Source organism: Hirundo rustica, chromosome 1 (assembly GCF_015227805.2).
Source record: "Hirundo rustica isolate bHirRus1 chromosome 1, bHirRus1.pri.v3, whole genome shotgun sequence".
Taxonomy (NCBI): Eukaryota; Metazoa; Chordata; class Aves; order Passeriformes; family Hirundinidae; genus Hirundo; species Hirundo rustica.
Window position 1 is genome coordinate 75,160,428 of NC_053450.1, and position 20,541 is coordinate 75,180,968.

At 35.2% G+C, this 20,541-nt stretch overlaps 1 protein-coding gene across 2 annotated transcripts in view; it reads right to left on the bottom strand.

Annotated features, from left to right (window-relative positions):
* The window catches only part of DNAH5 (dynein axonemal heavy chain 5), a 136,214-nt gene that overhangs the window by 27,213 nt on the left and 88,460 nt on the right, over window positions 1-20,541 (bottom strand). For both annotated transcript variants that reach the window (XM_040076784.2, XM_040076790.2), the window contains 13 exons: window positions 20,397-20,519; window positions 19,166-19,379; window positions 18,312-18,535; window positions 16,411-16,606; window positions 12,238-12,410; window positions 9,455-9,585; window positions 8,457-8,610; window positions 7,528-7,795; window positions 6,724-6,955; window positions 5,107-5,221; window positions 4,713-4,889; window positions 1,848-2,051; window positions 260-439 (listed from right to left, as the gene is read on the bottom strand). In XM_040076784.2, the coding sequence (XP_039932718.1) occupies window positions 260-439; window positions 1,848-2,051; window positions 4,713-4,889; window positions 5,107-5,221; window positions 6,724-6,955; window positions 7,528-7,795; window positions 8,457-8,610; window positions 9,455-9,585; window positions 12,238-12,410; window positions 16,411-16,606; window positions 18,312-18,535; window positions 19,166-19,379; window positions 20,397-20,519 (2,391 nt within the window). The remainder of the gene's footprint in view (window positions 1-259; window positions 440-1,847; window positions 2,052-4,712; window positions 4,890-5,106; window positions 5,222-6,723; window positions 6,956-7,527; window positions 7,796-8,456; window positions 8,611-9,454; window positions 9,586-12,237; window positions 12,411-16,410; window positions 16,607-18,311; window positions 18,536-19,165; window positions 19,380-20,396; window positions 20,520-20,541) is intronic.

The following is a 20,541-nucleotide window of genomic DNA, read 5'->3' on the forward strand; positions in this document are numbered from 1 at the left end:
GATGGCAGATGCTTTATCCCCATTCTGTAGGGGTTCAGAAGCATAAAACCACACCATCTCTTTCATAATTTTGACAACTTTCAAGTGGAAGAATATTTAAAATGTATTTTATTGTAGAATTACAGCATTCAAGATAATAAATTTCTAGAGAGAGAAACACCAGTTCAAACAAGGCAGATGAAGATTCCCACAGATTAGATCCTCAAGTTCAAACAGGTGAGGATGAGAAGCAAAGGGTGTATTTGACTGACTAACAGACCTTTAAAGGTAATACTTCTTTGTTGATGGAAAAAAATACTGCCATAGCTTTGGTCCATGAGCAAAGGCCAGCAACATTCCCACATACTCTCTTAGCTGTCTCAATGTTGTAGTCCACCATCTCAAAATAAGGGCTCAAAAGTTCTACCACTTCTTCATTAATTGTGTCTTTCTGAAATTGCTGAAAAAAAAAAAATTAAGTATAAGATACAAAACACATTTAATAAGTGTAAATTATACACACATGTATTTCAGAACACATAGAACACTACAAAGATCGCAAGTGTTACTTACAAACAACTACTAGGAAGTTATTTGTTGTGTGCATCTTTGAGACCTTTACAAAGTCATTCCACTGTTATAGATACTTAAAAAAAGGAAAAAATGTTTGCCTTCATTTATGATCTTTGTTATCTCACACTCATGATTACTGTAACACAGCTAACCAATGTTGCAAAACATCACCAGTCCGGCTTGAAATTTCATTTTGCTTAAGACAGAATAAGTTTTAACAATCTTCGAAAAGAAAATGAAGGGCTAAACTCTGGTTCAGAAACATACATTCTACAAGACAGTCCATTCAAAGGACAAGCTAGTTATTTTACCCTTAAATTACCTTGTCTAATTAGTGGAATGCATTTTAATTTTTAAAAAATTTATTTTTATTCATTTCTTGAAAAAGCCTATTTTTCCTTCTTCCACCTGAAAAGCTCTAAATTTTCTCCCTCATTTTTTTTTACAAAGTATAATGAAACCCTATCCCAGACAAACTTGAAAAATAGCTGTTCCCTGAAGCACAAATAGGTTTAATTAAGCACAAGTAAAATGAAACGTTGAAGTCCTTTAGAAAATTAAAAACCTTTACAAGTAGATGAAATGTGAATACTACATAAATAACATCCATGCCACTACCAACCATACAAAGGTTGGGAGGTCAAGCCACCTAGTAGAGCAGTGAAAAATTAAGTAAACTCAAAATGCAGAAATCAGGGATAACAGTCAGCAGAGCAGGAAAACATACCATTTATTCCAACTAGATCAATCATATTATTGGTCTTAGTTATGAAAAGGGATTTTTTTTTACCAGATAGCTAGTCTTTCCATTTCTCTAGACAAATGCTGTGAACTAAAAAATCCCACATTTTAAAAAGTTCTGACTCTGTTCATCCTAATAACTATCTATGCTTTTGCAAGCCAGTGCACAAGCTGCAATGTTGAAAATTAATGAAAAATTAAATACCAGAAAAAAAGCTATTTGATATCAGCTTTAATGAAACAGATAATAGCTCTCAAATTCAAACGCTTATGGCTCTGAGTCATTTGTCACCTAAAACAATTTCATTGCCCTACTTAGGAAAAATTATAATTGATTTATAACACGACTTTGCAAGAGGGATTAAAGCTTATTTCATTCCGACATATTTATTCTTAAGCCCTTAACACTTCAGATTTCCCTTTTTTATTCTTAAGCCCTTAACACTGTGTGATTTCCCTTGCACATTTGTTCTCCTATGAACACCAGAGAAAACACTGTCACTCGTTTTCTTACATTATTTCAATAATAAATAAATAAAAGTTTGCACAAGCACCTGTAGGCTCTGTAAGAAGTTCCCTGTTGTCATCAGCTTCAGAGATTCTTGCCATGATGGGATGGTACAGCATTTTTCCTGATCAATTTTCACATGGTTGACTTTACGCTGGAAGAGCAGCAACACACAGTCCATGATACGCATGATGAGGTGAGGAGGCCGACCCAGTGTGCGGACAGTGGCAATATCTGCAGGTTTTATTGTCTAGAAATTTTTAAAAAAGGGCAAAGCAATTACTGTTACTGTTTCGTTAATAAAACATGGAGCATAAGCTCACCAACAGTATTAATCAATGGGAGAAAAATATTTATGTTATTTTTACCTCTAAAAAGCATGAAGCTAGAAGGATCCCCCAATCAGATTTTCACTAACTCTGATCACCTACTAGGAAACCTCAGCACAGTGCCTCCACAGCAGCACCTTAAAACTCGAAACTACCATGAACTGTTTTTTGACAATAAAAAAGAGCCAACAAGAAATATCTTGAAATTTTGTTTGTTTTCTTTTAAATGTGAATATATTGACCAGAAACTGAGTCTAGAAAGGAAATACTTTTTGTTGACATCCAGCAAATGGTAGGTAAAGTAAGGAAACCAGTGAGAAGGCCTGGTATATATTTGTACCTTCTTATACATCTTACCAGGAATATTCTTGGCATAGGAGCAGGCCTGTGAGGAAAAAAAAAATATAATAAAGTGTATAAAACTAGGCCCTATTAGGGCTAAATAAGCCTAGGGTGCAAGTCTAGCACTGTAACTCATAACTCTACATCTTGAATCAGATTTTCTTATCAGAAAAGTCTGCTGAAGATGTCTCCTTAGAGAATTGATTTAAGCAGTAAAAAGGTGGTGGCACCACATCCAGTAACAAAACCACTGAACAATGGGAACTGCTGATGGGCAGAGCCGCTCCTACAACAGACACAGCTCTGAGCAGCAGCTTTGCTTATTCACAGGCAGTCCAAGTACATGAAAGCCCAAACAGTAAGCAACAGATTACTGCAAGTGTTATGACACCTTGCCTCTAGCCTAGCACATGCCTCACTTCATGAAGGCAGATTTTAATTACTTGTGTCTATACTTCAATAAAGGGACTTCAAAGCATTGCAGACTATCCAGATTGTCTTCCCTCAGCCAGCCCTTTGTTTCCCTTCAATATTTTGCTGCTTGTTTGTTCAGTGTGCACCAAATAATTCACCAGAGTTTTTCCATATAACTGTGTGAAAACTTTAACCAGTGTTTCTTAGTGACTGTTAGGAAATTCAGCTCAGCCGTTTTTTGCTAACATACAAATTGTGGTAAAACTGTTACTTTTAAACTTTATTTATTTATTTACTTGTCTAAAGCTGTGCATTTAATGTATTACTTTTATTATGGGGCAAAGTGCAACTTTGACAATTATTACTCAAACTTAAAAAAATTAATCTCACGATATGTTTAGAAATGCTTACAAGATGTTTTGTACGTATCTTAATGCAGCGTTTATGGTTCTTAAAATATGTTTAAAAGGGAGTGAAATAGCTATTTTTTTAATTTACTTTTTTCTATCTGGGTAATAACCTTTTTATCAAATAATTAGGTATTTAATAGGCATTTATCTACTCTGCAAGCAGAATTATACTATAGGAATCCCTAGCTCAAATTTGCAAATCTGTAATGATTATGAGATTAATTTTTTTTAATTTTTTGAAATATGCAGACCCATACAGAGAAGATTCTTTCTTAAGGGAGTGAATGAACGAATGCTGAGAGTACATATGCACATTCTAGGTCTCTTTATATGATAGTTTGGTTTGTTGTTTCATTGTTGCTAGTTCTTTAACCTTTTTCCTGTGCCTATATATCAGGGTCTTATAATGCAAACCTTCTTCCCTATTTTACTATTCCCAGTTGTCAGTTCATCAACCTTCTTTTAGATTTTTGCACTCGGTCCTTTAAGCATCATGGCAGTCAGAGATTGTTAAACATCTCTCACTCAAAGTCAAGTCTTACATTCAGAAGATCCATGAAATTTTTTTCTGCACTAGATTTCAAAGCTAATCATGCCAGTCCTCAAATCAGTCTTTAACCATCACATCCGCTAGCAGCCTCTCAAGTGGAAAGGTATAATTTCCAGTAAATCTACATAAAACCCTTTGAGGTTTATCTATCCTTCAGGTTTCTTTTTAATACTTTCCTGTTTCTTGAGATGAGCTCCCTGATAGCATCTAACAGGTATATTTCAGATTTCACTATTACTGTTCACAGCAAAATGTCTTGAGGCACATACTCCTATAAAGTCAGCTGAGCAGACAAAGATAAATATTATGAAAGATCAGCTAATATTAATCCTTTTAAATCTTAAATGTATGGGCATTCTATAAAAAAAGCTTTACAAGAAAATTATGTTAAAGGAAATGAAGTCTAGGTAATGCCACAACTCCTACGAAAAGATTTCTTTTAAGAAGATAGAAAATAGTGGACCAGAAAACTTATTGAAAATGCAATTTCTTTGTGAAAATTTAAAATAGAAGGTTTGGATTTGGATGGAATTACAACCGATTTTACATGGACAGTACTTCACTCATTGCACACAATCTGTTTAATAATAGTATCAATATTCAGTTACTAGTCTAACATCAACCTGCAGCACATGCTGTATCAATGACAGTTTCAAAGAAACTTGAACCTTGCCCTTTTCTCAAAACTATTTGGGGGTTGGTACCCACGTGAAAAAAAAAAATCAAAACTGAGCCTAAAAAGCATCAAAATATGTATATTTATTTCTTGTCAAGTGAAGACTTACGCAATGCCTGCAATTTTGTATTTCAAAGACATCCACCTTCTTAGTGGTAAAGTCATACAATGTAATGATCCAAGTACTAACCTGTAAAGCTGCTTCTGCCTCTTCCAAAGCAGGCTTGGCAGCTTCCAATTTCTCTTCAGCAATGGCTTTGTCAACTGTGATACTGTCTACAATAGCTTGGGCTTTGTCTTTCACTTTCTGGACATCACCCTTCACATTCTCAGCAGCCTGGGCTTTTACAGTAACTTCTTTCAATACCTAGAATGTGAGAAAACCCACATGCCATGGTTAAAAGAGTTTTTGTTGTAAAATCATATCTGTCCAATTCCAGAAAACTCAAATAAGATAATTTCCTTCAAGATTCTTTCTTTTTAGCACTTAATTTCATTTTAATTGATTATTTTTTTTTCAAAATAGAAGGAAAAAAAAGAAAAAAAAAAATCAAATAGCAATACACTTTGAAGGCTGTACATACCATGTCAGCTTTTTCATTAGCAATTTGAAGTTCCTTTTCTTTTACCTCCAGTTCTCTGCTTAGAGCAGCCACTGACTCAGAGGCCTCTTTCAGTTTTTCCAGACCAGTATTTATTCTGAAGTTAAAAAGCAAAATAGGAAGCATCTCATACACTATGCAATTTATGCTCCACTTTCCGTCTATAGAATGAATCACATCAATCCGAATCATCAATTGCAAAAGATGTTTTACACCAAAAATAAAACCTGGACAAGTACTTTCACTTTTCTGATATCTTCAGAATCAATAAAGTGGACAATAAACTACATTAATAAAAGCTATGGCTTGAAATTTTACCCACTTCTAATCAAACAGTATGTCTTTATCATTGCATAAAATCCTACATATTGGTTCTATAAATGTCACTGTCCTTTTGAGCCAATACTCAAAAGAACTGAGTTCTGTACAACAGAGAGCGTTTTCTGATCACCAAAATTCTGAAAATTATAACCAATCAATATTTCTTATTTGAAGTGGACGACACTGAAAAGAAACCAAGACCAAACAAAACAGAGTAAAAGAAAAATAGTATTGAGGTAAGACTTCTCTGATTCAGCATTAAAATGCCCCTTCAACAGTGTTTTTTCTATCAAAAATTCTTCACTTGGGACTTTTCAGATGAGTTTAAAGGGCCTCTACAGAGGCTGCTATTGACAAGGCTATGCAGTACTTGGACAGCTGAACTAAGTACAACCACCAAAAAAGCAATTCAGACAGTGCAACCAAGTTTAAGTGGAAGAAACTGGACTTCATGAACTAACTTGGTAAATCTGAAGGTAAACAGGGCAACACCCTTTTGTTTTACAAGCCTTCACCCCTAATGTAACTACAGGTTTGAAACTCAATTTGACTTTGAAGACAAAGAATGTTTTAAAGTGAAATAAATTAGTTTAAGCCTTTCTTTAAGGTTTCCAGCTCTTTTTAACAATCTTTCAAAACTGAGAAGGCAGTTTTTCTTAAGGGTGATACCAACTGATACACTAATTGCTAATTTTACATTGCAGTTGGGTGTTCCTGACATGAAGATATATCTGCAAATAGATGCTATTAGTTTAATAAAGCATCTGAAAATAGGAATAAGCATATCAAAACCATTTTCATAATCTACAAGTAAAAAGCTCAAGAGTCTAAGTGAGGCTCTGTGTTCAAAAAAACTGAGGATATTCCTTATGTGTTCATAACAGGAGGTTACAAGTTTTCAGCAAGAAAACAAAAGTTGCTTCCTGGCAAATTAAATCCTATTATCTATATATTATGAAATTACATGTAGATGTCTTCTTTTACTGTTTAAAAACACACAGGTATAATTTATGTTCACCTCATATTCCCTCTACCTCTGTTTTTCATGCATCACTACTCTTTCCCTCCCCCTCCCCCAAAATATATATAATCTTTAGCTTATATGACAAGAGCAACTCCAATATTTGAATAAGCTACCCCTTAACATAATTTTAGGAGTTAAAAATACCTTTTTTTGCTGTGCAAGGAGACGAGCCATGAATTGAAATGAAGTGTATCAGAATTTATCTACCTGGGGAAGAAAACTACAGGAAAACAGAAGTAACCTGAGTAGTTTACCTGTTTGATAATGTTTGCACTTCAGCCTGCTTTTCTTTGTATGTGGTTTTATATCCCTGAATAAAGGTCAGATAGGATTTGGGAGTCACATGTGTAGAACGTCTGTATCTTTGAAAGTAATCAGAACACTTTTCTGCCACTCCATCCTGGAATGAGCCCATACACTGCACAATTTCCCTCTTTGTATCAGCAGTGCAGTCCATATCAAAGGAGGACAGGAAGTGGTCAGATACTTAGGAAAAAAGAGAGAAAGCCTAAATGAAAGTAAATATTTATGAAAACATCTTAGCTTATAAACAAGTCTCTATAAAACAAGTCAGCATGTATTGGCTTTTACCCAGCTTCTGAAAACCCAGTCTTCTTTACTCTTCACCATCAGATTCTGAATATTATTCCACACTTGTCAGTAAAAAGTATAGCCAAGGATCTGGCATTCTTTCATCTCCAAAGTGTGCACCTGCTTTTTCACTCTGAACCTAGCTGCTACCTACCAGGGACTGGGTAATCACAGCCTTCCTCTGTATGCCCTATCACAGACACATTCACAAATAATCTCTTTCTTTAGTAGCATCTTTGCCTTCTTTACAAATGCTTTTAAGACATTTTCAGGGTGAATTTTTCTTCAAACTGTGTTCAAAACCTTTCCTCTGTTAGAAATATTTCAACAGCTTAATATAACAGGCTTTAAAGAGGAAATCAAATTTTAGAATCAAGTAAGTTTCTCTGGGGAAAATTCAAAACAAAACAGCTGCATGATCACTGACCAGAAAATTATGTGCCTGCAAAGATAAAACCTACACATACCTGCCACCAGAGCATCCTTAGGCCACTGGCTGAACCAATCTATAGTGCATCCAGAAATGAGAGCAGGGAACTTCAGGGCCCTATTTCGGAATTTTTCACCTACTGGTGAAAAGCAAAGAACTACGTGAAGGTTCTGACGGACTCTGGTCATGAAATAGTCATACAGAGCTTCACTGGTTGGAGGTCTTCGTGGATGTTCCTTTTTGAAGGAGGGAATGAGATCACTAATGATCTCCTCTACTTCATCACGTGCAAATAAGTTTGACACCTTCGGGAAGAAGGAAGATTTTTCATGCTTTTTGAGATGGTCCAAAATACAGGATATATCACAAGGTTCTTTTAATACACAGCATTGGAGGATGGGACATACATCTTGGACACTGAAGTTACTAGTACCCACCAACTCCTTTAAACAAGAAGTTTTAATGAAGTGATTCCATTAAACAGACTGAAAGCTAACTTGCTATAAAAATTTAAACCCCACCCTTCAATGGCTTTGATTCCTTCTCTTTATATTCCAATAACTAGTAGCAATTACTCTGAAACCTAACCCTGAAATGATAAATAAGTAAATAAAATCAATAAAATTCATCCTATCCATTGTGGATATAAATTTACCATACAAAAACTAACTGTAAACTAATAGTTAATTTAACAGACAACTTTTTAAAACATCAATAATGATGAGACCAATTCTCAATTTTATTTTTTAAAGCTGTTCTCATGTCCCATGAGATAGCTTCTCTCACTATAACCTAGGATTTTGTAGACTGCATTCATTTTTAATAATATTCTAATGACAAAAAACATTGAGATCTAGTTTTTGAAAGTAAAAAACCTGTAACAAAATCTTCAAATGAATTCTGTTATTTTACTTCAGAAATATAAATTTTAAAAAGCAGAAAATTGATCGTGAGGAAGCATCTTACCTCTCCTGATGACAAAACATTGTTCAAGTATTCCAAGAAAGACTCATCTTTGATCTCATTGTCTGTAAAAAGAAAACAGGTGCCTTTGCCTTGCAGTCCTGCTGTTCTGTATAAGAGTTTCAGATCTTCCATCAAGTTTAAAGTGTTGTATGATCTACAAAAAGAAAAGTTAGTTGAACAAATACTCATCTCTTTAAAGAAAAAGTCTTCTGACCAAAGGGTAAAAAAACTAAGCAAATTTAAGTTAGAAACAATGTCTTGGAACTTAAGGCAAAAAGGTGCTTATTTCAGATAGATCCTCTGATGATACCCACACCAAGGGACCTTCCCACATGTGAATCTACAATTTCTTCTGCAGCCAACACACCTGCAAAAGATTTAAAACAGTTTCACTTCTCTAAAATGACATCTTATTTGAGTGCCAAAACTGACCATTCCTATAGACAGCTGGGGAGGTATTCGTTCTGAGGCATTCAGAGAAGGATTTATAATTTTTTTATCTTTTGTGAGTTATTTCAAAAGAAACCACATTGGATTGAACAATATGAAATAAGGCAAAAATGTACTTGGAAAAGGTTGTCAAAATATGTAAGATCTACCAAATTAGAGGGCGGGGATAAAGATTCAAACTCCTCAGATGACAACATTTTAAATATTACAAGATGAATTCATCAAGGCCTTTTGGATAGCTAACCACCTGAAAATATTTTCAGTACCATTTAATGTACTCTGTAAAGACTCAAAGATAATTTGACACCACCAATATTCTTTCTCATTCTGTGAAAGAAACAAAATTATTTCCTACTCCAAAGATAGAAAAAATTCACAATTATCATCAAAAATCGAGCAAATCTAGTAAGTTTCAAGGAAATTTCATGTCCTTCCACTCTATGTGATGGTGATCATAGTATGTTAAGCAGAGAATGAGAGCCTGTTTTATTTATAGGAAGAGTTAAAACACAAAGCACGTATTTAGTTAAATTTCAGGTAATGCTCACCTTGTCAACATTATCTGGAATGTGTCATAGCCAGCTATGAAGGATGCCAGTCTTGTCAAGCTCTGCTTTCCTGAGCCACCAACTCCAACTAAGAGAGCATTTCCACGAGGAGTGCGAATCACACGAGAAATCTGTGTAATATACCAGTCATTTATTGCTCCAATGTCTGAAAGTCACACATCCAACATTTCTATGCTACCACATTAATAAAGGTATATTAGAAATGAAGAACAAATGAAAATTTTGGGATTTCATTAAGGGATTCTATACTACTATTTATATATTCTGTGGATGTTTGTTCTTTGCAAGATTTGCTGTTGACCTGTCAAATAGTGTACCAATCATTTGATTTCATCATTGTGTATGTTCAGTTATCAGCAGAATTACATCTCCCACAAAGTACAAGTAAATCTCAGCTGTGATTTCTTAGTGATGTGCTATCACAGCATGAGGGATTATCAAAATTGGGAAGGAAATAATTATTTTCCCAACACCATGACCTCTGGATAACTTTGGTAAGACTCATCTCACCAGGTCCTTCCATTGTGGCCCAAAAGACAGGATGTCCCAGGCATGTTAAAATTCAGGACAAAGAGTCTTCAGTATTCTCTGCAGCAGGTAATAATATTGCCTTTATAATGAAACTTGTTATGCTTCTCATTTATTGACTCTAAAAATTCACAGTATCAAGTATGAATATTTGATCACAGTGAAGCGTCTCCCAATTAGATCTACATTTCTTTCCCACTTCATTATTTATCTTTTAAATCAAAAGGCAGTAGCTTCATACTGCTCCACATTTCCGTTTAATTCAGGACTGTGCAATGTAAACAAACAGACCCTTTAGAATTCAGAGCAAAAAAAAAAAATTCAGCAATAACTGTAAACTGCATACAGCACTTGTCCCACTGCCCACAGCCAAAATACAATGCCTTGAAACATGGATGTGGGCAGATGTTACCTGATTCTTAGAAAATATGTCTTTAAATACAGGAGACAAACCTTCTTCACAGCCCATCAGTTGCAAGTGGACAGACACTCACTGTACCCAGAGGAGCCTACATTAATATCCAGGGCAGCACAGAGCCAATTTCCTCTCAAAGACACAATAATACCAGCCAGCTGGTTAGCAGCTGTTCTCCTCCATACAAGCAATGATGCACGGGATTGGCTTCTGTTGTCTTTATTATCTTGAACAGTTCTTTGACGACTCCAGAATTCCATCGTGTTAATAAGCAACCTGGAATACTTATTTACTTGCCTTTCCTCTGAGTTACTTCTTTCCAAGCTATTAAAAATAGTCATGCCAATTTCCTCTAATTTTAAACCTATTTATTTTACATACTGAGTGTAATGTATTTGTTATTTTCCATAGGTTAATGTTTGATAAGAAAGATAAAATCAAGTATGAAGGCTTACTCTAAGCTTCTTTACTTTTTAATAAGAGACAAAATTTAATTTGCACAACACCCTTGCAATATCACTGACTATTTCAATAATGGCTATTAGATTTTTTCCAGGTAGAGGCACACAAGCTGTTAATTGGAAACTTTGTTCTCTATTTAAGATATCCCTCAGCTTTAACTCATTCAAGTCATATTATGTCAGCTCAGATTAGACATTATACCTCACTTTCTCTTAGAAGCTGTCTCAGAAGCTGTCAGGACATATTATGTCAGCTCAGATTAGACATTATACCTCACTTTCTCTTAGAAGCTGTCTCAGGTCTACACAGTTGTTCCTGTTTTTGATAATTTAGAATCATAGAAACACTACCTATTCTTTTTACCAAAGCAAAGACTAATAAAATATTTCAAGTATTTACCATCTAGCTACCCAAAGAAGATATTCCTGATGACAGGTGACTGTTCAGTGAAGAAAAAAAAAAAAATTACTACTTCCTAAACTTACATAATTTTCTTCCTAGGAATAAATGAGAAACTTACTGGTTGGTAAATGTGATGATTATTTACAATTGTCCTAAAGAAATCCATAGCACAATGTCATTGATTTTGCAGTGAACCTTAGAAAGAAAGGGACTAATTTTGTGAAATAACAAGAATTCACCCAAAAATTTTGAAAAATGCAGATGCAATGTGTTTGTCAACTATAATAATTATTTTAATATTTAATATCATATTGAGGGGATGATGCAATTAAATATTCAGTTCTTAATAATTTATTATAAGAAAAACTGAAAACCTCAGTATTCAACTGAGACAACAGGGGTTCTAGTGTAAAAAATGAAAAAGCTCTCCTTTGTATGAGGCCCATTCTGTGTGAACAATCGTATCAAGCTGTGCTGTGCTAAAAGTTATGGTCAGTTCCAATCCATATTCAAAAGAACTTTAAAAGTAGTGAAAACACTGTGGATCTACAAAAGAATTCTGGACTACATTAATTCCTACTTGGCTGTGCATACTCCTTCAGAAGCAACCAATTATGTCTTAACCTGAATTTCATTTGACTCGTTCCAGAGACAGAAAAGGCTCCCAGAAGAATTAAGAAGAAGGAAGGTTGAAATAGAATTAGAATAGCTAGTGCCATGATCTCACCAAACATAAAAGACAGGTATAAAAGAATAGTCTGGTGCATTTTCTGAAAAGTTTTTAATAGGTTTTAATACCTAGCTACAGAGAGAAAGATCAAATATTTGCTAGCAATAAATTAGTTGCTGCAGTTTCAGAAGTAATTTACCTTGCTTCATACATTCATGCATACCTCTACTCAAAGGATATGTGGGCAAGTGAACAACAACAAATGGCAATCTAGCAAGACTGTACCTTCACTAAATGAACCATAGCATCCTCAAAGAAAACCATGTCCATTCCAGTACCACGAACGTTCTCATTGTATGTATGTAAAAACTTATTTAAATGATTCCGTAGCTGATGAAATGAGGAGATTGGTTCATAGATTTTGGGAATATCTAAATTAACATCCTCTGGTTTTTCATCTAGAACAAAAAGCAAGTAATAAAACCTTAGCAGTTTAAATAATTGACAAAGGTTCAATGAGGGGATAAGTAAGTGAAGATAACTAGAAGTTTCACCACCCAGAAACAGGTTTATTACACATAATATTATGTATTAGATTGTTTAGGTGCTAGGAAAAAAAGTAGCACCAGAGAATGAAGGTAAATAAATACTGCAGTTAAAAATTGCAAATAATCTTTGCTGAAAAAAAAAAAAAAAAAAAAAAAAAAAAAAAGTCTAAATTCATTAAATAATTGCACTAGAAAAAAAATACTTTTGAAACTAACTGCCACAACAAAAAATATATATTCACTGTGAATTAGCATACATTTATTTCCTTAGGTGATATGGAAGGCACGAGTCAACTCTCAAAGAAAGTGCTGCTGCCTCATCTTTTCATTCATAATCTTAATCATGCTGCCAGGTGACATGCCTTCATTCATAAGAATTCTTACAGCAAATAAAATTGCAGAAAAGTTGAGATTGGCAGGGACCTCTGAAGGTCATCTGGTCCAACCCCTTACTCAAGATGGGCCACGTAGAGCTTGTTGCCCAAGACCATGCTCAGGTGGCTTATGAATACCTTCAAAGACACATACCCCATAACATCTCTGGACAGCCTGTAACAGACTGTCACAGTTAAAACAAACAAACAAACAAACACAACAACAACAACCCACTACTGATGTTCAAGTTCTTCAATAGATTTTGTCCAGTATATTTATGTCTTCCTTGCATTGGGGAGCCTAGACCCGGACACAGCCCTCCAGGTGTGGCCTCGCTAGTGCAGAAAAAAGGGAAGGGAGCACCTTCCTTGGCCTGCTGGCTACTTGTCTTCTAACACAGCTCAGGATGTCACTAGTTTTTTCTTCCTGCAAGGGAACACCATGGGTTCATGTTCAGGTTGGTGCCAACCAGGACCTCCAGGTCCATTTCTGCAAAGTTGGCTTGCAGATGGGTGACCATCAGTATATACTGGAGGATGGGACTTTTCCTCCCCAGGTCCAGGACCTTTCTTTTCCCTTTGTTGAACCTTACAGAGTTCTTGTTAAGGTCCATCTGGGAGGCAGCACAACCTCTGGCATATCAACCACTCCTCCTAGTTTTGTGTCATCTAGGAACTGTGTGATGGTGCACTCTGCACCATCACCCAGACCACTAAAGACAATGTTGAGGAAGACTGAATCATGTGTTGACCCCTGGGATATACCCTTAGTTACTGGTCTCCAATTAGTCTTTGAGCCACTGATCACCACTGTCTGGGATTGAACATTCAGCCAGTTTTCAATCCATCTCTACTTCTCATCCATACCATATTTCATTAATAAATAACTGACAAATCTCATTGGAACAATGCCAGCAGGCAGACAGCAGGAGGTTTTTGGTTGGTGGTTTGGATTTCCTCAAAAATAATACTAGTTAAATACTAGTACAATTTTGCTTATTTATATACATTTAACTCAATTCGTTTCAGGATTTCATGACTATATATGCTAAAAGATGTATTTTTCCAGTTATCCTAGATCAATCTGTTTTACTAAGCCTCTTCCAACTTGCTGAAGAAATATATAATTCAGAACATTATCTCTAATTGGTAGAATTAAAATCAATGAAATAAGTCATTCCAGTAAAATAAGTATTTCCCTAAGGCTTAGAAAAGCACTAGAGCCAGTGTGAAGGCAAGGGACAGAAAGGGAAAAAAAATCCAACTCCCAACCAAACTGTACTGTATGTAGAATATTGTCTGTAACCTTTTTCTTGTTTCAATTTTTTTCTCAATTTCCTTTCCATTGCACCATTTTAATACTCACACAGTTTCAAAGGAAAAAACAACAGAAAAACAATAACAACAATAAAACCCAAAAATACATATATAAAAATATAGTTTAAGAAATGCACATTTTACCAGAGAACCTATTCTTTCAAAATATAGGGATTATTAATTCTATTTCAGCTAAATTCTATTTATATTGTGTTTTTTGTTTGCTTGAAGTCACCTTAATTTCAGAATTTTTTATCTCTGTATTGCTTCTTCATATGAACACTCCTCTAGATTAAATCAAATGACTTCTTATTTTAACCTGTAAAAGCACTGGTTAAACAAAAGGAGTTCTCCAAGTGGAAATAAATTGCTTACAAGTTGAATAAGACATATAAACAAATAAGCAGCTGTAAAGAAATTATTAAGAAATACACCAAAGACTTAAACTGCAGTGATACTTCTACAGTTTCAAAACATTTAAAAGAATTATATCATCTTAATTCTGTTCTTACAGTTTTGTTATTAACGTTCAAAGACAGTATAATCAAGTACAAAACCTAAGAAAAGGCAAACTTTTCCATTATTTAGAGAGGCAGCTAGCAAAATATGTTAAAGTCTTGTTCAGTCTCAAGATTCATAATCACAAGTACCAAATTATGTGTAAGCCAACTGATAAAAACACCTTTGAATAGGTGGAGGATATTGAGATTACTAGCACCACTAGCAATTCCTTTGAAGCTAAGACCTAAGTCATCATGTATTTCTCTCAGTGACAAGCATATTGTGCTTTTACAACCCAGAGACAAAAAGATTATGTAGTACTAGTAAACATATTACTAATTTGAGCATAGGGCTCTTTGAAGTCAATGTCAGACATCATTTTTTATATATTTAGGAGCTCAGAGATCAAGGTCCTGCTCTTACACTTCCACCATAATGGGATACACTAAATGCCATTATAGGGACAAATAAAACAAAATTACACTTGCTATTATTTTCATTTAATGCCGAAAATAGAAAGGGGGTTCTCGAAGCTTAGGATTTAGGTTAGATCCTCAAATCTATTGAGGACAAAATATAGCCTTTCTAGTCGAGAGTCTCCTGTCTTGTATTTAGATGAAGTTCCATGCTAAGAACACATTACAGGACAGGTACATTTAATATGTCACCAGGAAGGCATATAATTTTGAGAAATACATTAACCATCTTTCATTTATTTTTTAGTTCAACATGACGGTTTCTACTGTGGACTTAAATTTTCACATTAAAGATCACCTCTTCACCCTCTCAGTATGCATTCTGACTCACATTTCAGTCTTCTCTACAGTGATCAAGTTTAGCAAGTTATTTAAGGATGTAATTCTTTTCTTACACCAGCTTACTTTCACTTCTATTTGATTCCTTCCAATGAAATACATCCTATCCTTTATTCTCCTTTTGTCACTGCCTTCTGTCTACTTCAATTATTCAAGGAAAGGTTCAAATAGGATTAGCTATTCATGCCAATCTCTTATTGCCTCCATTCTCCATCATTGCAGTGATACCAACACAGATAATTGAATCATCCAATGACCTTCCCCTAAACACAAATGTTTTCTGTTGTTTTGCAACGACTGACAAATATTCCCAGGTCATTTAAGTGAGGTCGGTGACACCATGTTTTTATTTGAAAGTCATAAAGGTATTGCTATAAGTCATATGGGGTTTTAAAGAGATTTAACTAGCATTCAAGAAAATTTGAATAATCATTTGTTACAAAATCATGTAACAGTTATTTCCAAAGAGTATTGGATTAGCCCAGAGACAGTATTTTTTTAAATCAGATTTCTAGGGTGTGTTACATACATTGCTATTCTTTCTCTAGTACTGCAACCCCACCATTTCAAGTCATTCATAACACACTTCCTTCATCATTTTGGAATAATAAACTCAACTCATGCTCACTATTTGGCAGTTCTTTCTACCACACCAATCTAAATGAAAGCAAGGCTCTCCTATACAGACAACCAGGATATCAATACAGACTTAGAAATCCCACTTGGATAAAAATGTGCCACAGCTGGTAACATAGATTGCCTTCAAAGCCACTGGACAAAACAGACACTTTTGATGCATAAACTTAATACGATTTTTTATGACATATTTTTCTTACTATCTATGATTGTCATATTCCCTTGCCTATTCTTGTCATTTCCATGATTATTAGAGTCAATCTTTACCAGTTCTTGCAGGTGCATCCCTTAAGAAGTCAACAAAGAATGCATCTGTTTCATGATTCAGCAAGGCTTTTGGATCTTCAAATTCCTCCTCAATGAGTTTTGCCACAGCTGTGTGAAACCAATTAACATCTTCTGAGGTTGTGAAACGATCAGCAATAACACACTTACATTCATGCTTCCATAGTTTTATCAGCACCTACATACAGAAAAAAAAAAGCGGGGGGGGGGGGGCGGATTTCACAGAGTCACGGAATGGGTCAGGGTATTAGGGACCACATCAGGTCACTTGGTCCAACCTCCCTGCTTGAGCATGGTCATCCTTGAGCACATGGCACAGAATTGCATCCAGATGGTTCTTGAATATCTCCAGTGAGAGACTCCACAACCTGTCTGGGCAACCTCCATCAGCCTCCTAAGTAAAGAAGTTCTCCCTCATATTCAGGTAGAATTTCCTGTGAATTAGTTTCTGCCTCTCGTCCCATCGCTTGTCCCCACCAAGCAGAGCCGTTGGCTCTGTCCTCCTGATGCTCTCCCTTCAGATACCGGCAGACATTGATGAGGTTTCCCCTCATTCTTCTGATTTTGAGGCTGAACAGACCCAGCTCCCTGAGCCTCTCCTCTTGAAAGCGGTGCTCCAGTCCCTTAACTGTCTTTGTAGCTCTCAGCCAGACACATTCCAGGAGCTCTATGTCTCTCTTGTACTGAGAAACTCATTTAACTTGTGAAGAAACTATACCAACTTTAAAGCTTTGCCTTCATTTCTTTACTTAAAAATGAAATTAATATTAGAAAATAAATAGTATTTGGGGGGGGTTCTTCAGAAGAGATACTTCGAGCTTCTTATTTTGCCCAATAGCAATTTAAGTTTATATTCAGTTAGCTCTTGAAGAAGCCTTAATCTATCATTCCAAAGTGAGGTGTATGAAGATTTTATTTCCCCAGCCCTAAAACCACATCCATACCAGTTAACATGTTTATGTATTGATAAACCACTTTTCTAACTGGTCATTAAGTAGAAGATGGGTGAAAATATAAGCATCATGGCACAAATAATTTCATGCCAAACACAGCTGTCACGCCCAATGCTACAGCCAAAGTAATTAGAATATACAAACAAAGAAAAATGTTTTAGTGTTTATATTATCCCTTCTCCAAATTCAATATACCTTTAAACTCCCTCAGTTTCATCACGGGATTAAGAGGGTGAACCTGTCAGACTGTTAATACCAGCAGCACTGCTTTTAATCCTATACTATTACTGCACAGCAGTAGAAAATATTCCAGGTACTCCTTGAACACCTTTTGTTCAGCCTACAGCACTTTGTACAAATGACACATATTATGTCAAGTCTCAGAACTAATATGTAAATTTATATAATAGCATTGTGACCAATTGGTTTTTGCACTTCAAAAGACATTAATTGTGTGTGTGTACACAATTACACACGTACACATATAATACTTGTTACTACTTCTCCCTTTTAAACCATAAGCCAGAAACCATTTATTAGACAGAAATTAGGTAGTGACTGAAAGTCTCAAGACAGTAATGGAGAGGAGGAGCTATTCAATTTTTTAATCCATATATAAGCATTTTTATTGGGTTAAACTAAGTTCATTGGTTCTCACTTATTTTCTCACTTCTTTCAGATAGACACATTTTTCAGTAATAGGAAAAGCAGATGGAAGCAAACTGTTGTGACAAAAGAAGTGGGTTTTGTTATCAATTTGAAACAAATTTGTCATTTCAGTTGGTACTATAAAAGCTGGACTAAAACACCTATGCCTCAAAAAACCCACTAAAGTTGCATTTTTTTTTAAGCAAACTCAAATGCCGAGATAGACTCTTCATCCTATTTCCTACAGTAATTATAACAAGGTCACTGATGTGCTGCACTTGCCTGTGGTTCATTGATCACTTCCGATGTAGTGTTCAGCATTCCTTGCCAAATCCTGGAGAGGTCTCGAAGGTTGAAAACATAATGAAACTTGGCTGGTGTGGGCAACATTTTTAGCTTGGTAATCTGCCACAGTCTGCGTGTCAATGGAACCAATTTGGATACTGTTTTCTTCACATCATCTGAAAATCCTCGCTCACTACAGTAGTGCCCTTCTCCAATTACACCTATGGGAAAAAAGTTTCCCAAATCAAAGACAGATTAGCACAACACCAAGAGCAATGATGACCTGATGTTTCTGTTTCTTCTTTTTTTTTTTTTTTTTGCCAATCCCCAAAGCCTTTTCAAATTTGTTGAAATGGCTTTCCAATGTTTATTCAAATCTTGATTCAGCCATACTTAAGACGATTCTGCCACCAGTTCAATAGTTATTTAGCTTTTAATTAACTGCACATTAAAACGTTCTTTTTCTCCTAAAATAGTTTCCATTGTTCTTGAATAGCTAATCTGCTGAAATCAGTATCCCATCCGTTGTGAAAGTCTAGTCTTTAGTCACTCATTCTTAGCAACAATGGCGCCTGAGCAACTGTCCAGCATTGTCACTAAAACAATACTTTCATGTCATTCTTACTAAATCTGAGCATACCAAGGGTTTCAGAGATGTGACGTGACCTGAAAAACTTGCAGATGTTGCAGGTGGGGAGTGATTGCTGAAGGAATATAGGAAAATGTCTGGTAAACGAATCAGAGGGGAATTAAGCCTCAGTTTTAACAATAATGTAAATAAATAGAAGGATAAAGAAAAATCAACTAATTTTTTTAAAAATGGGATGGATACAAAGCTAGTTTCCCTTTACCAAAAATTTTGTCAATGGAAGAATTAGAAGGCAGAGTACAGTTGAACACCGAGAATTGTCTCTTCAGCCTCTGTGGAATATCATTGCGACCTCCCCCAGGGTGGATCATGGCAGCCAAAAACTGGATGTCCATGATGTTGGTAAATTCACCAGGTTTTTCCAGGTTATACAGTCCTTTCTGTTCCATCAGCTGCCTAACTGTCTCATTAGTGACCTGTAAAATAACCAGGTTTTATATAAGACAATATTATGCAGACAACTGAATGAAATACAAAATATACTTGTATGTTTGAAAGACCTAACAAAGAGTATAACATGATTTTGTCACCTAACCTTTTGCTTATTTGCTTCAGGATAAAAGTGCTCTGCAAAGAATAAGCACATTTGGTAAAATCTATGGATAAAAAATGGTGGGAGTAGAGGGGTACCCTCATTTAGACCTAATCATTCATATAACAATTTATTCTGACTTGAATTCTGCATGATTTACATTGCTCTTGTAAATACTTCTCACTTTTAACACAAAATTTCCAGTTTGCTCTATTCAAGCCCAAACTAATGCACCTTTGTATATTGTAAATGATACAAAATATATGTATTAAGCTTCCTATGTAATAATCACAAGCATGATTTTCGAGCTGAAATCATAAAATTACTTCCATACAAAAGAATGAAAGATCTTTTTCTTTAGCCATAAAAGGATACTGTACATTTCTGTTTGACAAGCTGAAAAAAAATTCACAAAGAGTACATCCTGTAGCTATACTCCTATAGAAATTCTAACATTAATTTCCAAAGCAATGTACTTCAAAACAGCTTTGTCAATAAACATAAAGATTACTTCCATTTTGTCTAAAGCGGAGAAGACACTTCTCACCTCTCAAGTTTCACCGTATTTTAATTAGTGCCTCCATTGTCAGTTTGCTATCACAATTTGTGTGCCGAAGAATTCTTATTTTTAATTATAAAAATGAATGTTGGTAAAAAAAATTATTGAAATTATACACGCATGTTCTAGGGAGCACTCAAACTGCTTCTCACAGTCACCATATTTATTTTCAGTTAATTCCTGACAAATTAATGCAGGTGGGTTCTTTAAAAAGACTGTTTAAAATTAAAGTACTACATATCAAATTTACCCTATTCTGAATGATTGAGAAGCCAGTTTTACAGTGTAGCATGAAAACAAAGAAAACCTTTTGTCTTCTTTTCTCTCCTTTCACAAACTAACCTGATCTCCCCATTCGTTGATTATGGGCATGTTCACATCATCAATGAATACTGTCATCTTTTTGCCTGCAGGTGGACCATAAGTTGTGCCCATGCGCTTATCCACGTAACTTTCTATTGTACGCTGTTAAAAAGGAATTAGCAGC